This window comes from Dendropsophus ebraccatus, chromosome 10 (assembly GCF_027789765.1).
Source record: "Dendropsophus ebraccatus isolate aDenEbr1 chromosome 10, aDenEbr1.pat, whole genome shotgun sequence".
NCBI lineage: Eukaryota > Metazoa > Chordata > Amphibia > Anura > Hylidae > Dendropsophus > Dendropsophus ebraccatus.
Window position 1 is genome coordinate 93,824,354 of NC_091463.1, and position 20,643 is coordinate 93,844,996.

The following is a 20,643-nucleotide window of genomic DNA, read 5'->3' on the forward strand; positions in this document are numbered from 1 at the left end:
TCCACAACTTCTATAGCTACACCCCTGAATATAGATGTCTGGGCCTGGGTGTGACTGCCACCTCCGTAACTCCTATAGCTACACCCCAATATATAGACATCTGGATTGCTTCCATGTTATGTCCCAGGACTACAGAGGTATTGACTAGTAATTTTCCCTCCTTATCAGTTCCTCAAGGACATGAATACCCTTAAAGTAACACACACTGATTAATACTTCTTGAAAGTGACTCATTTGTCATCCTGTCCGTCATAGTGAGTACTTACTCTTGGTCCCATCTCTCCAGGGGGTCCAGGATCTCCAGGGAATCCAACAGGACCCTAAAACAGACAAGGGATCAATGATTATTCCATAGACCACAATGCAAAGCATTACTACTAATACATACGACTGAACTTCATTACAAATATTTCCCACACACCCTATTATATATTATATAGTCCTGGGGGCAGGACAAGTGTCACGACTTTGTTAATATTAGTATTTAGGGTCAAAAATACAACCCGGAGAACAAAAAATATTTGACAGATAGTTGCAACCAATTCATGGCTGATGGTCAGAGTCCTTGCTGTAATAGAAATGCATTGACTTCCTGGTGAACCTATAAGAGACTTGTGTTTATACTCAGCAGCCAATCTGAAGAGGTTTAACTGCAGTGGGTGGGAGAGAGAAGCAGCCTGGACCAATGAGGAAACAGAGGTGTGACTACCACACACTCCCCATAGGCAGTGTAGCTAGGCTGTACTCACAGGTCACTGCTCTGCCATCATGGAGCTCAGCTAACAGCAAGTCAAGCAGCAAGAACCTACTACTAGGTACTACTAACCCTTTAATCCAAGGATGAGGAACCTTCGGCCCTCCAGCTGTTGCAAAACTGCAATTCCCATCATGCCTGTCCAGGCATGATGGGAATTGTAGTTTTACAACAGCTGGAGGGCCAGAGGTTCCCCATGCCTGTTTTAAATCAACAAGGTGATCCGCACTAATTTACAAAGTCTTTACGTCGGTTGATTAATCATTTATGTCTGGGCTGCACAAACAATAACTGGATTGTTCATATGTCCCTTTAAATTCATCATTGTCAGCTGCACATGAAGTTTGTGCGGCCAATATTGATGATTCTTTGGGTCATACAAAATATCCATTCAGCCAATGAACAAGCATTTTCTGATCACTGAACCTTTACCCAGGCTGAGAATTAGCTGATAACACTGGTCAACAAATTTTCAAAAGCTGTTTGGTTCAGAAATAAAATTATCCATTTCTTAACGATTTTTATGTGCTGAATTCAAATATCACAAGGAAAAAATGTGAATTGTCTCTAGTTTCTATGATATGGAAGAGTTCTCATGTTACTGTTTTGTGAATTGTATAGAATACAGTATAATAGCATAGGGAAGCAAGGTTACTGTTCATAAACTTTTGAAATATATAAATAGGAAACTTAGTTCTATCTGAAATTAACTACAATTTACAGGCATATCCAAGAATTTTTACAAATTAATTATGTTTATTGAACCTCTTATTCAATGGCTTCTCGGTGCATTTACACGTCTTTTGTATTCATACATGGGATTGTCTCTGATAACTGTCCAACAGTAATCTGCAAGCATTCACACTGCGTTTTTGCAATCAGTTTTTTTCATCCGTTTTTTTGCAAAAAACGGATGGACGGATGCATTTGTGTGCATCCGTTTTTCCATTGACTTCCATAATAAATTTAAAAAAAAAAAACACGTATCGAAATATACGATTTTTCTTAGCGGACACAAAAGTAAAGTTGACACTACTTTTGTGTCCGTTAAAAAAAAAAGGATCAGCTTTTTTTTTATAATGGAAGTCAATGGAAAAGCAGATCAAAACGGATGCACACAAATGCATGCTTTTTTAATCCGTTTTTCGCAAAAAAACAGATGAAAAACACTGTGTGAAAAACGCAGTGTGAACCTAGCCTTATACTATAACTATTGGTCATTCTAAGATGATGCAATATACCAGTTGATGATGCAACTTTTCTTAGTATTGTATCACAGGCTGTGAGTATAGAAAGTATGTCTATATCTTGAAAATTAAAGCTAATTTTAAAATTTGAACATCATTTTCGATCTCAGCACCCCAAAATTAGTTAGGATCAACTGTTTTCATGCCGGAACCTTTTTGGCTGTTGACCAGTGTAATCAGCTTCCCCATAAACTTGCATGCTTGGAATATACTGTACATGTTTTCAATAGAGTAAGGGAGTAAGCCACTGCCAATACTCTGTCAAGCCGCTTTATTTCTTGGGAACAAGAGGATCAGGCATATGCAATCTAACAGCCCGATCCTTCTCTTCCATCAGGCAAGTAAGCCGCCATATACAATAATTATCTACAAGGCTATATTCTCACCGGGTTTCCTTTGGGTCCATCATCACCGGTAGGTCCCTTTCCTCCTGGGGGTCCAGGGTCACCTGGTTGCCCAGATTCTCCCTTTTCACCTCTGTCTCCACGTGGTCCCTGACAAGTAAGGACACAAGTTATAATGATGAATATTCCATTACATAATCTAACCACAGCTAATATCTGAGGACTCAACATCAAAGACTGACAGAAGACTGAAGTCCTGACCCTCTCACCTTAGGTCCGGGTTCTCCTTGGACGCCAGGAACGCCGGACTCACCGGGTTCTCCCTATAAGATAAGAAATTTCTTTCATCAATCGGCTCATAACATCTACTTGGCTGATTTCCAATTTTACTTCGAAGAAGAAGGATAAAACTAAAGAATAAAGGACGCGTACCTTCTCTCCCGGGGGTCCCAAGTTTCCTATTCCACCAGGAGGACCTTGAGGTCCCTGCAAAGAACAACATGAGGATTAGGATATGTCAGATAGGTGAAGACAGAGGCACTGAATGGTGACGGGTAAAGCTGGTATACATAGAGGGTTGGCAGCCGCCATATACATAGGGGAAGTCAATGGGAGGCTAATGAGTGTGGCCAACCTACATGCCCTACTGTGAGGTTTACGACTATCTAGGCTCCAGTTTCTTAGGTGGGTTCTTCTGAATGGAAGTCTTAAGCCTTGTAATGTGATGGATATATATATAATATCTCACACTAAACCATAACATTATGTAGTATCATAGTAGCTAGAAATAACTCACATCAGCTCCATTAGGTCCAGCAGGTCCGCGAGGCCCGGGTGGTCCTGGTGGGCCCTGGGTAATAATAAAGGAGAATATAAATGTGAATACAATAAGCATCAGTAAGACATTAGTATATATAACATTGTACATCATGATGATACTTACCAAAGGACCAACGTCGCCCGTTTCTCCCTTCTCACCAGATGGACCGGGAAGCCCCTGTAATACAGAAGGGTAATGGGTGAATTTATGTAATACAAGCTAATGTGGAGATAATACTCTGAGAGGGAACAGCACCAAACCGCTAGGCCCATGACATCAGATCAATGTAATATACCCCTTAAAGTAGCGGGCCAATTTCGATTTTTGCGTTTTCGTTTTTTCCTCCTTGTGCTTAAAAGGCCATAGAACTTGCATTTTTCCACCTAGAAACCCACATGAGCCCTTATTTTTTGCGTCACTAATTGTACTTTGCAATGACAGGCTGATTTTTTGCATAAAGTACACTGCAAAACCAGAAAAAAATTCAAAGTGTGGTGAAATTGAAAAAAAAAAACGCATTTTGTTTATTTGGGGGAAATGTGTTTTTACGCCATTCGCCCTGGGGTAAAACTGACTTATTATGCATGTTCCTCAAGTCGTTACGATTAAAACGATATGTAACATGTATAACTTTCATTGTATCTGATGGCCTGTAAAAAATTTAAACCATTGTCAACAAATATATGTCACTTAAAACCGCTCCATTCCCAGGCTTATAACGCTTTTATCCTTTGGTCTATGGGGTTGTATGAGGTGCCATTTTTTGCGCCATGATGTGTTCTTTCTATCGGTACCTTGATTGCGCATATACGACTTTTTGATCGCTTTTTATTACAATTTTTCTGGATTTGATGCGACCAAAAATGCGCAATTTAGCACTTTGGGATTTTTTGGCGCTGACGCCGTTTACCGTACGAGATCAGGAATGTGATTAATAGTTCGGGCGATTACGTGCGCGGCGATAGCAAACATGTTCATTTATTTATTTATTTATTTACTTTTATTTATAACCTGGGAAAAAGGGGGTGATTCTGACTTTTATTAGGGGAGGGGGCTTTTTACTAATGACAACACTTTTTTTTTTTTTTACACATATACTAGAAGCCCCCCTGGGGTTAGGGTTATTCCCCCCTGGGATTAGGGTTATTCCCCCCTGGGGTTAGGGTTATTCCCCCTGGGGTTAGGGTTATTCCCCCTAGGGGACTTCTAGTATATACACTTTGATCTCTCATTGAGATCTTTGCTGTAAAGATATACTGCAAAGATCAATGAGATCGGCACTCGTTTGCTTTCGGCTGCTGCAGCCGATAACAAACGAGTGCCGAGCCTGGACGGCGCCATCTTGGAGTGGTCCCCGGCTGGCTTCAGTTACGGAGATCGCTCCTCCGGGATCTCCTCCACTAGACACCAGGGAACAGCTGAATCCGGTAATTGGATGCAGCTGTCATGTTTGACAGCTGCATCTGATTACTGTATTAGCGGGCACGGCGATCGGACCATGCCCGCTAATACCTGTGGTCCCGGGCTACACGCGGCATCCGGGACCGCCGCGGTTCAGAGCGGGGTCGCCGCGCGGCCCCGCTCTGAACGTCCTTAACGGCAACAGGGCGTAAATATACGCCCTTTGTCGTTAAGGGGTTAAAAGGACACATGGGAAAAACTTTTCACTTTCAATTTAAAGAGACTCAGTAGGTTCAGAGATATCCACCTGAATAATAGGGACAAAAAGTAGTCCTATCCATTATGTGTGTGAGCTCAGTAGTCCTTGATATTTATGAACAAAAGAAAACTACCCACCAGCTGCTGATTGGCAGTATTTAATCCATGCTGTGTATAGGCAGTCAACTGTCAATCAGCAGCTGGAGGGTGGGGCGAGGGGTGTGGCAAGAATCTCACTCTCCTCCATATTAGGTGAACAGCTGAACAGAATAATGTAAGTAATATACCAGTCTGTTCAGCATTTCTATCAGTAGTTTATTCTGCCCTTGTTTAAGGCAGCATAAACCTAGTGACAGATTCCCTTTATCTCCCAGAATCTGATGGTCACTTTGCTATTTATTGGACAGGCTGACAAAGATTTGCCATTAGTGTCCAAGAACACAGGAATTAAAATGGCTGAACTTCCTGTTTTTAGGTTTTCAAAAATGCCAACCTTTAATTTTTTTATACATTTAACTGGAAATCCTCTTTGAATATTTTTTTCCATAATTTTAGGATAATTATTTACTTGGTAGAAAAAGCAAAAAGATTCACTAAAAACATACTTACCCATTGCCATCACCCCTACAGTGCCCCCTACTGGGCCAGCTGTGATGATATCAATCACATTGTGCCCATGATTCTGCAGCCAATCACTGGCCTCAGTGTCTCCTCCATGTATAACATGCGACCATTAAAGCCAGTAATTGTATGCAGCATCACTGCAGCAGCACCACCAGGGGACGCTGAATCGGGGGTAAATTTTACAAATGAATTTTAAAAAATAATTTTTTATGCCAGTTTCACAGTTTTCTGAAAATTGTGCCCATACATCTCACCTGAAGTCCGATGGGTCCTGGAGAACCTGGGAAACCTCGGGTGCCTTCATCTCCTTTTGCTCCAAATATTCCCTGCTGTCCACGGGGGCCGGGTTCTCCATCAGCACCCTGAAAAAAAGCAAAAAGTTAGTCAGAGCAAGATGGGAATGAGGTCTGTGGAGGCCAATAGGGCCATGTGCTTTTGGAAGCAACGTATCTGAGCGAACCAGGTTGGGGTTCGAGTCCATCCGAACCCGAACGTTCGGCATTTGATTAGCTGGGGCTGCTGAACTTGAATAAAGCTCTAAGGTTGTCTGGAAAACATGGATACAGCCAATGACTATATCCATGATTTCCACATAGCCTTAGGGCTTTATCCAACTTCAGCAGCCACCGCTAATCAAATGCCGAATGCTCGGGTTCGGATGGACTCGAACATGCTCGAGGTCTGTTCATCTCTAGTATCTAACAATAGCAAAAACCATAAGTTTATTGTGACTTTTGAGAATGTTTATGAATTTCAAAAATTCGAATGAGTTGATGTAGGGTATCAGTGGGGTCATGTCCTGAATGCCATTTTACACACAATGAGGCTTAAAGGGATACTCCACTTAAGATAGACTTAACCCTGTTCAATCCCCACCCATAATCTGAGCTTGTGGGTAATAGGTTTCTATTACATGAATTGGGCCATTTGTCTGCAGCATATGCTGACTCACAACCTGAAGTTGCAAAAACCTCACTTCCTGGTCCACTCTGCCTCCACTCTGCTGTGCTCCCCCTCCCTTCTGAGAAAGTCACATAATTTTTGTCTCTTCTGTTGCCAGGCAAACTGTAACACCTCATCTGTAACCCCACCCAATGCTGACATCACACCAATCAGTGAGCAACTGGCCAAGGGGCAGGAAAACAACAGAACAGTGACAGCCTCCAGAGCAGTATAGGGGAAGGGAAACACAATTGTTTCATCTCTCTCTCTCTCTCTCTCTCTCTCTCTCTCTTTCTAATCTATCTATGTAGATGGATGGATGGATAGATAAATATTTTGTTTACAGTGTAAAGCAGATTGAGCCAGCGTTGGGCAGATACTACAAGATGAGGCGGATACTTGGCAGTTGGTTCTGACATGCAATGGATGCTGGGAAATACAGCTTCCAGTCCGGCGACATCTTGGATATAGACTACCTTTTAGAAAAAACTTGTAACTCAGGAAAGTCAGCAGCTAGAAACAAGGGAGATGGCTCAAAATACTCAGGGGGGGGGGGGGGGGGGGGGGGATGGTGAGTAACACAAGCTTGGTTTAAGAGCATTTAACTGTTCAGCTCTTGGGTGGAATACCCCTTTAAGTTATTTTAAACTGAGGAGACAAGGATTACTCTTTAATTTTAAAGCAAGTGTTAATTTTATTCTTCCTTAATGTATATTAATTAGTTTAGTTGATTCCTGCTATGTCCTTCTTGAAACACAGGAAATGCCCACTCACCCACAGTTGTGACCCGCAGTGATTGACTGGCAGTAATTCCCTGTGTCAAACCCAAGACCAGGAACTGCTGAGCAGACACCATCAGAGTGGCAGCAGTGAGGGATCTGGGCAGGTGAGTACACATTTCTTTTTTTTTTACCATGTCTGAGCACATTTACATATAGAAAAGAGTCCCCAGAGAATCACATTACGCATAATGTAGGGCACAAAGAAGGATTTTATGGCTAAATTCTTCCAGATGTTTAATTCATAGTACAAGATGTATTGACAGACTCCCCAGGTGGATACTGACCTCTTGGTCATATTTCCGCGCCCACTGTCTACAACCATTATAAAGCCTGTGTTCAGACTTCTGCTTTTAATCAAATTACTATAACATCTGGGTCAAAATTGTCATTCAAGAAATATTAATGACAATGAAATGACCTTCTGAAAAATTTTGGGGAACAAAACACAGCATTTTCTCTACTTTTAGACAGTGTGTAATAACTGTTTGTAATTTATCCGATACTTACCGGAGTACCTGGCTGCCCAACAGGACCGATAGGACCAGGGGGACCGGGAGGACCCTAAAAAAAAAAAAAACATTGTTAATAGAGCAAAGGAAATACAAGACACATCTTCATTATCATTTATAATGTAGATGTAGATAACTAAATAATAGATATAAAACAGCTCAGTTTCTTGCTATGACAATATACCTCTATAAGGCAATGTGTTATTACATGGAGGATAGAAAAATATGTGATAAGTCAGATCTCAGCGCCTACCAAATGCAATATAAAGTCACACAATACAGTCTTTTATTGACGATTTATTTAGCAAAACTTACACATACAATCCAGCGTTTCTTACTGAACCTAAGAAGACGCACGCACACAAAGTAGCTGCCACCTGTGCTTGTGCCGGCGTATTTTCGTGTTTAGTAAGGCACGCATGATTGAATGTCTAACTTTTTGCTAAATAAATTGTCACTTAGTAAAGGTGGTGAGTGCCCTTCATTTTTCTACATTCTGAAGTGTGAATATATAATCTCCTATTTATATACAGTATAAGTGGCTTTAGCTTTATAATTGCGGCTAACAACAAATGTAAAATCTCAGGAAATAAATACGTGGGTGTTTATTTATATTGCAGCCCAGTGAGGGATAATGTACACATCGGATTTACTGTAAAAAGCATCAATACAGGGACAGGAAAAATGTTTGCCTTGATTCTGGGCAACACAAAGGGCACAAAATATAATTAGAAAGCAAACTTTTTATAGTGAATTAGCTAAGGGTGTGTTCACACTGCATTTTTGCAATCTGTTTTTTTCTTTTGATAAACGGATGAAAAATTAGCATTTGTGTGCATCTGTTTCTATTGTTTTCCATTATAAAAAAAAGGATCAAAAAATGGATCAAAATGTAGTCAACCACATTTTTGTGTAAGCCAAAAAAAAAACAGATGTGCTTTGATCCATTTTTTTTATAATGGAAGTCAATAGAAAAACAGATCAGAACACAAATGCATCCGTTTTTTCATCTTTTATTTATTTTTATTTTTTTGCAAAACTCAGCGTGAACCCAGTCTAACAACAAGGTATAAATCTCAGGATGATGAGCAGGTTGATGTATTGTTTTATCGAAAATCCAGTACAGCTTGGATTTCAATCATGTAAATCTCTGCATATTTTTGTTTAGGAGTCCAGTGGGTGGTCCTAATCGGTAAGTGACAGCCTACTGGACTCCTCAGCCTGAAATAAGCACAGATTAGACAACCCAAGTTTAAGGTATTGGTTCCTCATGGATGTGGTTTGGCTGTCTATGGCCTTGGTCAGTGATGGCCAAACTACAGACCTATGTGGCCCGTATGACTTGATTTAGCGCTCTGGGGGAAGACACATTTATATCATGCACCTTCATGGATATTGTATATACTTTACATTTACATGGTGCAGTTGCCTTCCTCTATATATGATAGACATAAGTGTTCCTATACCCTTGGTCCTTGTGGTATATTCCCTATCTGTAAAGCTTTTGTTATGTGTATGTTTACCTACATATACTACTTATATACCTGTAGTCTGTGTATCCCCCACATGTATTTTGCCAAAAATACCAAAAAAGTAGCGTTTAAAGCGTAAAGGTGGACATATATGTTCAATAACTGTCAACTAAACAATCGCTTGGCCGGCAGTTCTCTCTCCTGTCCTCCCCGTACACAGGAGCTGTGCTGAACGGGAGGGGTAAGCTGCAGCCAAACTACCTTCTCCGAGAACAACAGGATCGAGTAGTGATATTCCATCAGTCCTGACCCATATCTCTACTGACAGTGGAGTGTTGGGAGAGCCCCGTACAATTTAGAGTGTACACCAATCCTTTGACTAGTCTGTTTCTCACAATATCCTGGATTACCAACTACCAATGTAGATTCTCAACCTTTAGGTGTCTATACATCATCTTGGAATCTTGGTGATAAATTCTGGTAACTCTGGTGAAGGAAAAGTCAGGTTATCTACTTTGTGAGCCCGATATATAGACACTTACATGTTCTCCCTTGTTGCCCTTGCCTCCTTTCTGCCCATGTTCACCAACTTCACCCTGCGGAATGATAAAGTGTAAATAATGTGATACACGGGAATACACAAAAATCTCAACATCAACAACAACAATGTAATGGACGGAACAGATTTAGGCTGCAGTGTAACAACAAGCAGGGACGTATAATAAGTCACTGCATATCCTGAGGGACCTTATAATGGGTAAGAGTTCTCTTACATGGCCATATAGCTGCCTGATACAAGCCCAGGTCTACTATGTACAGGTCGATGGACGTTCATTGTAAAGACCCCAGTAGGCCCAATTATTGGCAGTCCACGACCACCAGAACAATGGCTGGATCACTTTGATCATTGTCGCTTAGAAGGCCAATAAACAATGAATTGTAAGACCACGCGATCCCAGCGATCACCTGATGGACAAGTGTTTTCTACAAAGGGCAATAATCGGCCCATTCGGCTAACAATAGATGTCTTTGAACACCAGGAAAAGAATCAGCACAAAGTCCCCATTACCTTATCTCCATCTTCTCCAGAGATTCCAGGAGGTCCAGCTGGTCCAGGGAGACCCACAGGCCCCTGCACCCCATCTCTACCTGCAGGGCCAATGGGACCTTTTTCCCCCTAGAATAAGATATAGACATTAATAAATGGAACATAACATAATACAAGCAGCCAAAATATTGTGTACTATATAATAGTCAGTATTCCTTTTAGTAGAGACAATGTGAACTATATTACGGGACCAGATGTCCAACGCTGTAAAGATAAAGGCCAATATTTAGCTCTATATTCTTGGAATTAAATCCATCATACGTCTAGATTTTTCAGATCTGCAATATATACCAGGCTTACAGAATAGGGATCTCACTTGTACACTAGATACAAAAGTGCAACTTAAGTCCAGATGGGGTCAATTGACCTAAAGTTTTGTTCTTAACAGGTGACTTGGGAGAATAAAGCTATATGGCTTCTCTTGTATGATTCTTATTACTCAAAATACAAATAATAAAAGAATATTCTATGTACTAAGTGTGTAAACAGGTATATGGACGTCATGCCCACCCAGGTTTATACATACGGGAACACCCTTTTCTCCGGCAGCACCGGCGGGTCCTTGAGGGCCTGGTCTTCCAGGAGGCCCGATTGGTCCACCTTGGCCTGGTCCGCCTCTTTCTCCAGGAGATCCCTAAGGATAATATCAGGACACAGTGACTTACAAGAACTGGACAAAACCGTGACAAAACAACAATAACCTAAAAACCTAAAGAGTATGGTGCAAACAATATAATAATATATGCCTATCTCATTATATAATATGTTTATCTATTAGAAACTAAAATATTTGTAGCTCCAGGATACATGTATATAAACCAAGTTCAGATAATCAGTAACAAGCTTCTCTCTATCAAGTAAAAATATAAGAACTTATAGGATATAAAGATGAGCTACAACATCTGGAGGAATGTATTTATCAGTAGGTAAGTATAAGGAAGAGAAGAACTTACTGCGGGGCCAGGGGGGCCAGCGGGACCTTCATTACCCTTCAGACCTGGACCACCCTAAGAGGTAAAGAAAAAGAAAGATTTACTGAACTGACATAACAAATCAGCATATCCAAATATAAAAGACAATAACAAAGTATACAACGTCTTCTTCTGGGGATTCTCCATAGTGATGGGCGGTTTGCCAGTCCACCACCATCATCTGTGTTCAACACTTTTTGTCTATTGTATATTCTGCTTTTTTTTTGTTATATTTCTGTTTGTTATATATATATATATATATATATATATATATCTATGAAATTCTCTAGACATGGACAGGGCTGAGAGTTCTCTAGTGAATTTATAATGTACTGAAAATGGCGGCCAAATATACTTGGATTATAGATCACATCATGGGGTCTTCTCATGTATATGTGTGCTGGCCATCTGTCATTTACTAATCATATGTGTATCTAACCTCATTTAGGTCCTCAAGTAGGAAATCTATTAGGGATACACTACCACTATGACTTATACTACCACTATGACTATTGGTGCCGTCATCTAACTGGTTAGTGCAGTGGGTTACTCACAGGTGTACCGGGCAGGCCTCTCTCTCCTGGAAATCCTCTCAAACCAGCTGGGCCGTCCTTTCCAGGTACACCGACTGTTCCGGGATCTCCCTGTGAAAGAAAGAATGATTGGGAAGTATCAGGATGGTACGTAACTTAGACTCAGTTTTTCTATATAAGAACCGGTAATATACCATCATAGTCCTAGCTTACTCACCTTAGTACCATCTTTACCAGATGGACCAGCCAAGCCCTGCTCTCCTGGAGGTCCTGGGGGGCCGGGGTGTCCTCTCTCTCCCATTGGACCTGATTCACCTGATGCACCCTACGTAGAAACAGGCACAATAGACAGAAGGTTTTACTGACAAGGCAATGGCAGATGTTAAGAACTGTCAAGAGAGAGACCTGAATAGTGGCATATGTATCATACCTGAGGTCCTACAACGCCAGGAGGTCCTGTAGTTCCCACTTTACCTTGGAAACCCTACAAGGAAACATAACACAAGCTATTATATGATATGAGAGTCTTGTAATAGCGTTATATGGTAATGTTGGTAGTTCATACACAGCACTCCACCCAAGAACCTCATACTCACCACTTCTCCTCTCTGTCCGGGATGTCCTGGGATCCCATCTTTTCCTGGTGGGCCCTATAGAAGAAGGAGAAATAATGATATTGTCCTTTATAGAGACCATGCCAAGCAGTGATCACTATTTCCAAAGTGTCAGAGGTCTATGAGTATTAGTGTCACGATGATCAATTAAACTCAGTCATCGTCGTTTCCAGTTTTTGTTGAATTTATGATATTTTAAGACATTTTGGATCCTTTGAATCTTATTGACGTGATAACTAGATGTTTTCTACAATTCTGTCCAGTCAAAAATCTTGAAAGGCAACAAAAATCTATAGAAGACAAAGGACAAAGAAGCCTTTCCTGTTTGGGTATGCTTTATAATATTGCATTGTTTATTTTTGCCTCTGTAAGGAACATTATAGAACGTTTTTTACTTTACGGAGGAGAATTTTGCACCAGATTTTTTATTCACTTTTCACCTGCACAATTTTTAAATAGATTAAAAAAGAAAATGCAATTTGTACTATCCTGAATAGAAGGGGTGGACAGAAAATTTGTATGGCTTAGGTCAAGGGGTGTGGCTTACTGGCACAAAAAATGTGCCTTTTTGGGGGTGTACATTTTTGGCTTCAGGGCGGTCTAAAACGAAAGACTAGACAGTTTTAAAGATCTGCCAGATTTTAGAAAAGGCTAAAAGAAAAAAAAACAAAAAAAAAAACAACCTGGTGCACTTTAAGCCTTTCTAGTTTAAATTAGACAGGTGGGAGAAGATATAGACAGCAAAGCCAGACTACTGTAATTCTGGCAGAAACTCTCCTAGTTTGATTGCTGCCCAGTAGTCTGGTTATGTAGTCTGGACCGCCCCCTCACAGAAGAAAGCAAGCAAGTGGGGGGGTCAGACTATTGTGTTGCATTAACAGCTCAGTTTACTCAGTTTTGATAAACCTATTAGAGTGTAGACTGTCTATTGGTCTTACTGTTATCTGTCAATCACAAAATTTTTTATATGTTACTCTTGTTTAGGGAAATGGCTGCTTGCTAAAATGAGGAAAGAAAGGATTCATTTCTTTAGAATTCAGTTCTAATCTAACAAAATGTATGTAAACAGCTGCTCTTGACATCTAATCAGATGATAGTATAACTTTGAAAACTTTGTTTAGAAACCTCCTAGATAACACCTGCCTACTCGACTGACAACTAAACATATTGACAGAGGTCATCAAACTTTGTCTCTTGCGCAGTGGCAAGACGTTGCAGACGTTTGCGCAAACCTCATGTGGGTGGGACTAAGGGCAGAGTGGTGTGTTTATTTGCAAGGAGGTGTGGCCTCTTAGCATGCTGGATGTAATACAATTTACACCTGCTTGATGACATATGCTGCAAACAAAAGCAGAGAGTTTAATTTGTTTCCTACACATATGTGACTTATAAGGTGTCTGTTTTTGGTGTTGACTATGCTTTTGTTTTTTCACCAGACAATCACTAGTATAGGTCATAACTGGTAGTTTCAGGCGCGTTTTATCCAAAATGTATGTTTACGTATAGTACATGCTAGCATTAACAACATAGAATAATTACAAGTCATTGAACATGGTGGAAATCTGGTGGCAAGAACTTCAAAATATACTCACAGGAGGTCCTTTAGGCCCAGGGAACCCATTGGAGCCTTGTGGTCCAGGGAGACCCTGTAAGAAAAGAAGGCGACTTAGAAGAAACCCTGAAAAAACTAGTAAAAGTGGAGGAGGAATAAATTATAATTTTTGGTAAAATCTCGATGTGTCCAGAAAGAAAGGTCAGGATAATAAATGCAAAAGTGTGCACGAACATAAATGGTGTCATGAAGAGTTACGTGGTGTATGAAACGAGATGGTTAGAAAGCTTAGAACATGGGTTATGAAGGGTACAGTGTTTAAAGATCTGTACTTACTCTTTCTCCTGGTGGACCAGAAGGACCATCTCCTCCAGATGTACCCTAGATGAGGGAACAGAATAAGTGAGCATGTATCCAATACATATACTATCTTATGGATGAAGAGGTTACAGGCAAAGAGATGACTACATAGACATCTATCATTACAGAGCATTGCTAAGATCACCAATATATGGTAACTCAAGGTTGGGAAGAACTGTAAGGAGTTACTATCGTCATAAAGACATGTCAAAAATTTTGATTAGTTGAAATCTAAGGGTTCAGACTCCCACCGACTTGCTGCTCTCCTTAGACTTACTATAGAACTCAACTTGATATGGAAAGAACTGCATGCTAGGTGAGAAACGCTCAACAGCGTGCTTCCCATGGCTCTTTCTATTGATCAGAAGAAGGAAGGACATCGGCTAATCTTCCCAATTACAAAAGGGTTGGTCAGTTGAAATGCAGCATGTCTGATTCTATTCTTCTCAGGGAGGATCGGGAGGACCCATAGACATTAGATAATCCCACCAAAGACGTTGGGATTGGCCAACTCCCTACTTATAGTATGAGGGCCTGTAGCCTTATAGGTTACTGTATCTGAACTACTAATCCAATCATCTCACAGCCATAAATATTCACTAAAGGAAACAGACAAGAAAGAAGGAAGATTATTTTATTCTACAACCTTTGGCCCTGATTTGCCGGTGGCTCCGCGGGGTCCTCTTTGTCCTCTTGGACCCTGAATAAGAAAAAAAAAAAATAAATAAATAAATATATATGTATAGAACATATACAATGCCCTGTATTCCTAGATTACAATATATCCATCAAGTCCACAGATTATAGTAACATAGCTGCAGGGGTCCATAAAATGTCTGTGAATGGTTATCGAGACATAACAGTATAATCAGGATCAGACATTGTTTATAATCTCCCAGGAATGGAATGGGATGGGGAGAGATCAGGAAGATAATAGTACGGTGTCTGATACAGCCGGCGGACTGAACTAATCTGCAGACATCATACGTGTTTGAAAGAATAATTGAGTGAAGCACTTACCGAGGGTCCTCTCTCTCCCCTTGGGCCAGATTTTCCAGAAAGACCCTAAGAAAGAAAAGAAGAATGTACACAATGATTAATAACAAAGACTTTATCATACATCAACATTACCAATGCAATAAATCATATGACCATACTGTACTATACTAACTCTCCACTTTTGAAAAGAAAAAATTACGTCCGTGATTTTTAGCTTACAATTTCATCCACCATTTTTTAAATCCACGCAGATAACGTCCCTCATTTTATACACTGTGTGCATTGAACGTCCGTCATCCCATTGACTTCAATGCAATGCACTGAGGTTAATTAAATCACTGCAATAGCCAACATATTTTTAACTAGAAAAAACTGATTCCTTTTCTCTTTTTTTTTTTTACCTTGTGTGAACACAGCTAGACGGCCATCTACAGAAGCAAACAAGTGCCAATCAGCGAGATCGGGGCTCGTTTGCAACACACGGAACCCATCAAACGGCCGGTCTCTAAACTGTTTGTGCGGTCGATAGCAATGAATTTAAATGGACAAATAAACGTTCATTCAATCGATTGCTTGTGGGGGAACGGCTGCTCAGCTGGTTGTCCATGTAAAGGCACTGCTAACAAGCTCCAATATCATTTGCTTCCTTAGATGGCCCCTGGCAGCTTTACGGGGGATGAATTTTTAGGGATGCTCATTGCCAATAATCGTCCCATGTAAAAGAGCTCTAATCCAGAGGCCTGTCTACACTGGCCAGTTCTTATGTTATAATCAATCAAACAATATAATAACAACATAATTAAAAATATTCTAAATAATTCAGTCATTTCCAATAAATTTTTATTTGTCTTTTGTTTGAAAACACTGCACCGTATCAACTAAAGTGCGGATTCCCATCAAACATTATAGGATGTTGTCTGGGGGGGGGAATTAATGCAAATCTTGTACTGGAATACACACAGAGTCCGTGCTGAAGATCAAGTATGGACAATTCTCATAAATGGCTGCCTAATCGGCAGGGAAGGCAAACGAAGCTCACACATTTATCATGTGACCTTTCATCATTAACCTCTAGGGGGCGCTGTTCCAGAGGATTTTATTGGGTCATACAGATCTGCCTTATGTGTTTTCATGACTAGGGTGCTACCTCCAAGAGGTGACACTAGATAGCAAGCTCTTAAAGGGGAACTATCAGCAGGTTGAACAAATTTAACCGCTGGGAGCCTCCTAATGTGCACAGGGTGCCAGGAAGGAAGGTATGTCTCTTACCTTCCTCCTCAGTGCCGTTCCTGTGCAGTTAATATTTAGAGGCACTGCCCTGCCCCCGAGCCGGCCCGCTCCTTCTAATAATCAAAGGAGCAGACGGATCCGCGCGATGGGGGCGGGGTAGTGCTCCTAACGGTGCTTCAGGCCATGAATTCAAATACTAACTGCACGGGAATGTCACCGAGGATGAAGGTAAGAGACATATCTTCCTCCTCAGCACCCCATGCGCATTAGAGGGCTATAGATTAGTCTTACCTGCTGATAGTTTCCCTTTAACTTTCTAGGATTGTGCTATTTTACATATTCCCTTTTCCCAGAATTCAGAGTGGAGTATGCATGGTCTATAAGTCTCTGCATGCTTTTAGTATTCTCCTCATATTATAACAATACACCTTCAGGCCTAAGATTGATATTCATTCACACATGGTAACAACTGTAAATTTTCTTTTCTTTTTTTTTTTTTAACAGTAAGATTTTTTTTCTAAAAGGGTCCCATGCATTAAAATGACTAAAGCATGATCAGGACAACGATGGATAGAAGTTCAAACATGTCTAAAGTGAAAACGTTCCCTAAACATAAAAGACATTTAATGAGAACCCTGATACATAAACAGCTTAGACGTCAGCCCTTCAGAATGAATAGAGGGGGTGTAATTGTATTAGTAGATAACATGTCCCATACCCGTGCTCCCTTCTCTCCGTTGGCCCCTGGGAATCCTGGGAAGCCGAGAGATCCCTGTAACGATAGAAGGTAAAACAGATCATGAGTGATTGCAGTGCTTCGGGGGTCTGCATACCCGTTATGTTCCGCTGTCGCCCTCCTTCACCTTCGTCCCCTGTCGTCCGGGATAGCCCGGCAGGCCTGGAACTCCGAGTTTACCCTAAAAGAAATAAAAATAAAAAAATCCATGTTTAATGGCCGTCTTGTGTATTAATATTTGATTGTGAACACACACCAGACACAACCACATCTCACCTTCTCACCAATCAATCCAAGGGGTCCTGGGTCACCAGGAGGGCCCGATCTTCCCTTTGGACCCTCAGGCCCATCTTCTCCTCTTGACCCTGGAACTCCACCTTCACCCTAAACAGATATATACAGATACTTCATTAGTGATCAGAATGTACAAAGCCTAAATTGAAAAGAAATAAACTGAATCAGTTGTAAAACAATTCCGCGAACGCCCCCCTGGTCTAAGCGACAAAGCGATTTCTAACTATTAAGGATAAACAATTGCAGATGAGAATGTTTATTGTTAACTTGAAATCGTTCACCATATTACACAGAATGATAATCATTAGTTATGATTGTTACTATGATCATTTACTCCATCTGATCCCAGCAAATGAAGTAATGATATGGAATAACACAGAATGATCAGTGAACGAATGCGGAATTAGGCTATGTTCATACAATGTAAGAGACTGGCCGTTCTGTGACCCCGGCCGGCTCGCGGGAACGGCCGCTCTCAGAGAAGATCATCACAACAATTATCGTTTAAATTCAAACATTATAACGATAATTCGCACAATATTCGTCCCGTGTAATAAGGCCCTAAGCCAGGACACCAACCCTATTGCCTTTCATTATCCATTTGGTGGATGAACTGTATGTCTCCCCTTGCAGGACTGTATCCTTTTTTTATATATTGTCACATTTAATGGACTTTAATAAACTTTTGTATCTTCTGAGATTTTTACATTTGGATGTTGCTCTATTGCTCTGTATATGTGTTTGTTTCTGTTTTACATGTACCCAGTGGCGTAGCTACAATGAAGGCAGGGAAGGCGACTGCTATGGGGCCCCTGCAGGAAGGGGGCCCGAGGAAGCCTGGCCTGCCTTCATGGTAGGTACCCCGCTCCCCCAGGGGTCCAGAGAGGAAGAGGGACCCCCACTGCACTGTTCAGCCCCCTCACTGTAGTGCTGGGTGAGCGGGCTGAACAGAGGAGCAGGACCTGCCAGACGGCACAGGAGAGGGATGAAGGACCTTTGGGTCACATGACCCAAAGGTCCTCAATACTTCTATGTGAAGATCAGCCCGGACTACAGGAGGAGGACGGCGAAGCCTGGGAGCTGTAAGTGCTGTGTATGTGTGTCAGTGAGTGTATATATGTATCTGTGGGTATATGTATATGTCAGTGTGTGTATATATGTATCTGTGGGTATATGTATATGTCAGTGTGTGTATATATGTATCTGTGTATATATTTATATGTCAGTATGTGTATGTATCTGTGGCTATATGTGTGTGTGTATGTCAGCAATGTCTGTAGCACTGGTGTATATGTGTGTTTATGTATGTCAGTTGTGTCTCAAGTGATTGACAGGTTTGCTCCCAAAGATGTTCTGCAGCAGCTTCTATTAATGCTGGGCTCTATTCATGGTGTATACATCAGCACTAGTGTAATCACATTACAGCGTATATATGTGTATGTCAGTGGCGTATGTGTATATACGTTAATGGTGCCTCTGTGTGTCTATATGTGCGTCATTGTCTGTGTTTGGCGGGGGGTGTACAGGATTCATGGGGCCCCATACAGTTTTTTGCTATGGGGCCCCTTGAATCCTAGCTACGCCCCTGCATGTACCGCACATTGCTGGGCCTTGAAGCCTAGCAGCTCCACCATACTGAATTGCAGCAATTGGCAACAGTATTGTAGGTCTTGTGGGCTTATGACTATAAGGGAGGTGCGGGTATTGGCATAGACCCTGCAGAGGCCTAGTACTGGCGGATGGATACACAATGCCATACTGAGATACTGATGCCCTAGGAAAGAGCCTATGAGAAGTGTTGAAAGACAGGTACCTATGGGAGATGACGCAGATAGCCTTGTAAGGTGCAGTTGGCCTAAGTATCTAGAGACATAAGCCCAAGCTTGGACATCAGAGCACTGGTTTGCCCTTCTTCAGGAAAAGCAGGGTGATTTAAGGCTAAAAATATTCTGGTGGAGGCCACAATACATGTCACACACTTATGTGAACTTGATATGATGGGGCACCTCTGCCGTAAAGGGGCAGGAAAATCCTGGAGAACACAGAGCAGATTGGGAACTAGAGAAGTAACAGGCCGTTTAGGCCGTTGCTAATGAAGTGTAGGCCGAGGCCACTGTCAGCCTGTAAAAAAATCAGAACAGTGATCTGTGAAGGGGTGAGTGGTGGAAGGTCTAACCCAGGGGAGACTATAGTAAGGTCCAAGTTAGGGGCTGAAGGGGAATCTCTAGTCCTGATCAGCCAGGATATATTTATTACTTCGCAGGCCAATAGAGTGGACTGTAGTGTGCTCTGTATTGTAGTAGGTAGTAGGCCCAAGGTAGTAGGCCCAAGAAACAAGGCTGTGTGGGGAGGAGAATTAGAGGGAAGCAGTCAACTGGACAAAAATTTGTTTAGAATGTACGTCTAGGTCAAAGCCCTTGGGAGTGGGGTCTGACAAAGGAATGGTTGCCAAATAGAACACAGGAAATGGCAAGTCTCTGTGGTCCTGTGTGAAGTAATGGTACTATTACACAGCCCGATATGAGGGAGCAAGTGAGCACCGACCTGTCAGGTCAGCACTCGCTTGCTTCTCATTCCCCGCTGTCTGTGCTATTACACAGAAGCCTGGCGGGAGTCCCGAAGCAGTAATGCGGCGCTGCGGAGGCATGAAGATAGGTAAGTAGCAGTTCCTTTTTATGTTCCTCCCTGCCTGCTGAGAAATGCACTAGAGTTCTCCTTTAATAACCCAGCTATTAATGTAGAAAGCATCATCACAAACACTAAGTTAATGGGGCACAGATCTAATAATTTGGGTCTTACCTTGTCACCCTTCACACCAAAATCACCCTTGAATCCAGGGAAACCATCTTCACCCTGTAAAAATAAATAATAAACATTGCTCCTAGCTGTAGAATGGCATCAAGAGAGTTATATACTGGCGAGAGAGGGGACAGCAGGTAACTCAGTATCATTCTTTACCTTTTCACCCTTGTGTCCTTTAAGACCTCTGATTCCATCAATTCCCTGTAAATAAAGAGAGATAAAGAGAGATAAGCAAGGACAAGAATAAGAAGAACATAAGTGCTGATACTAAGGTTCATAAAACACTTGATT

The 20,643-nt window shown here is 41.4% G+C and overlaps 1 protein-coding gene across 3 annotated transcripts in view; it reads right to left on the bottom strand.

Annotated features, from left to right (window-relative positions):
- COL11A2 (collagen type XI alpha 2 chain) overlaps positions 1-20,643 on the bottom strand; it is an 89,795-nt gene that overhangs the window by 12,605 nt on the left and 56,547 nt on the right. For all 3 annotated transcript variants that reach the window (XM_069944309.1, XM_069944308.1, XM_069944310.1), the window contains 25 exons: positions 20,509-20,553; positions 20,350-20,403; positions 17,533-17,640; positions 17,384-17,437; positions 17,239-17,292; positions 15,312-15,356; positions 14,938-14,991; positions 14,268-14,312; positions 13,972-14,025; positions 12,362-12,415; positions 12,196-12,249; positions 11,983-12,090; positions 11,787-11,876; positions 11,215-11,268; positions 10,788-10,895; positions 10,223-10,330; positions 9,696-9,749; positions 7,680-7,733; positions 5,703-5,810; positions 3,289-3,342; positions 3,142-3,195; positions 2,778-2,831; positions 2,615-2,668; positions 2,388-2,495; positions 267-320 (listed from right to left, as the gene is read on the bottom strand). In XM_069944309.1, coding sequence (XP_069800410.1) covers positions 267-320; positions 2,388-2,495; positions 2,615-2,668; positions 2,778-2,831; positions 3,142-3,195; positions 3,289-3,342; positions 5,703-5,810; positions 7,680-7,733; positions 9,696-9,749; positions 10,223-10,330; positions 10,788-10,895; positions 11,215-11,268; positions 11,787-11,876; positions 11,983-12,090; positions 12,196-12,249; positions 12,362-12,415; positions 13,972-14,025; positions 14,268-14,312; positions 14,938-14,991; positions 15,312-15,356; positions 17,239-17,292; positions 17,384-17,437; positions 17,533-17,640; positions 20,350-20,403; positions 20,509-20,553 — 1,683 coding nt within the window. The remainder of the gene's footprint in view (positions 1-266; positions 321-2,387; positions 2,496-2,614; positions 2,669-2,777; positions 2,832-3,141; positions 3,196-3,288; positions 3,343-5,702; positions 5,811-7,679; positions 7,734-9,695; positions 9,750-10,222; positions 10,331-10,787; positions 10,896-11,214; positions 11,269-11,786; positions 11,877-11,982; positions 12,091-12,195; positions 12,250-12,361; positions 12,416-13,971; positions 14,026-14,267; positions 14,313-14,937; positions 14,992-15,311; positions 15,357-17,238; positions 17,293-17,383; positions 17,438-17,532; positions 17,641-20,349; positions 20,404-20,508; positions 20,554-20,643) is intronic.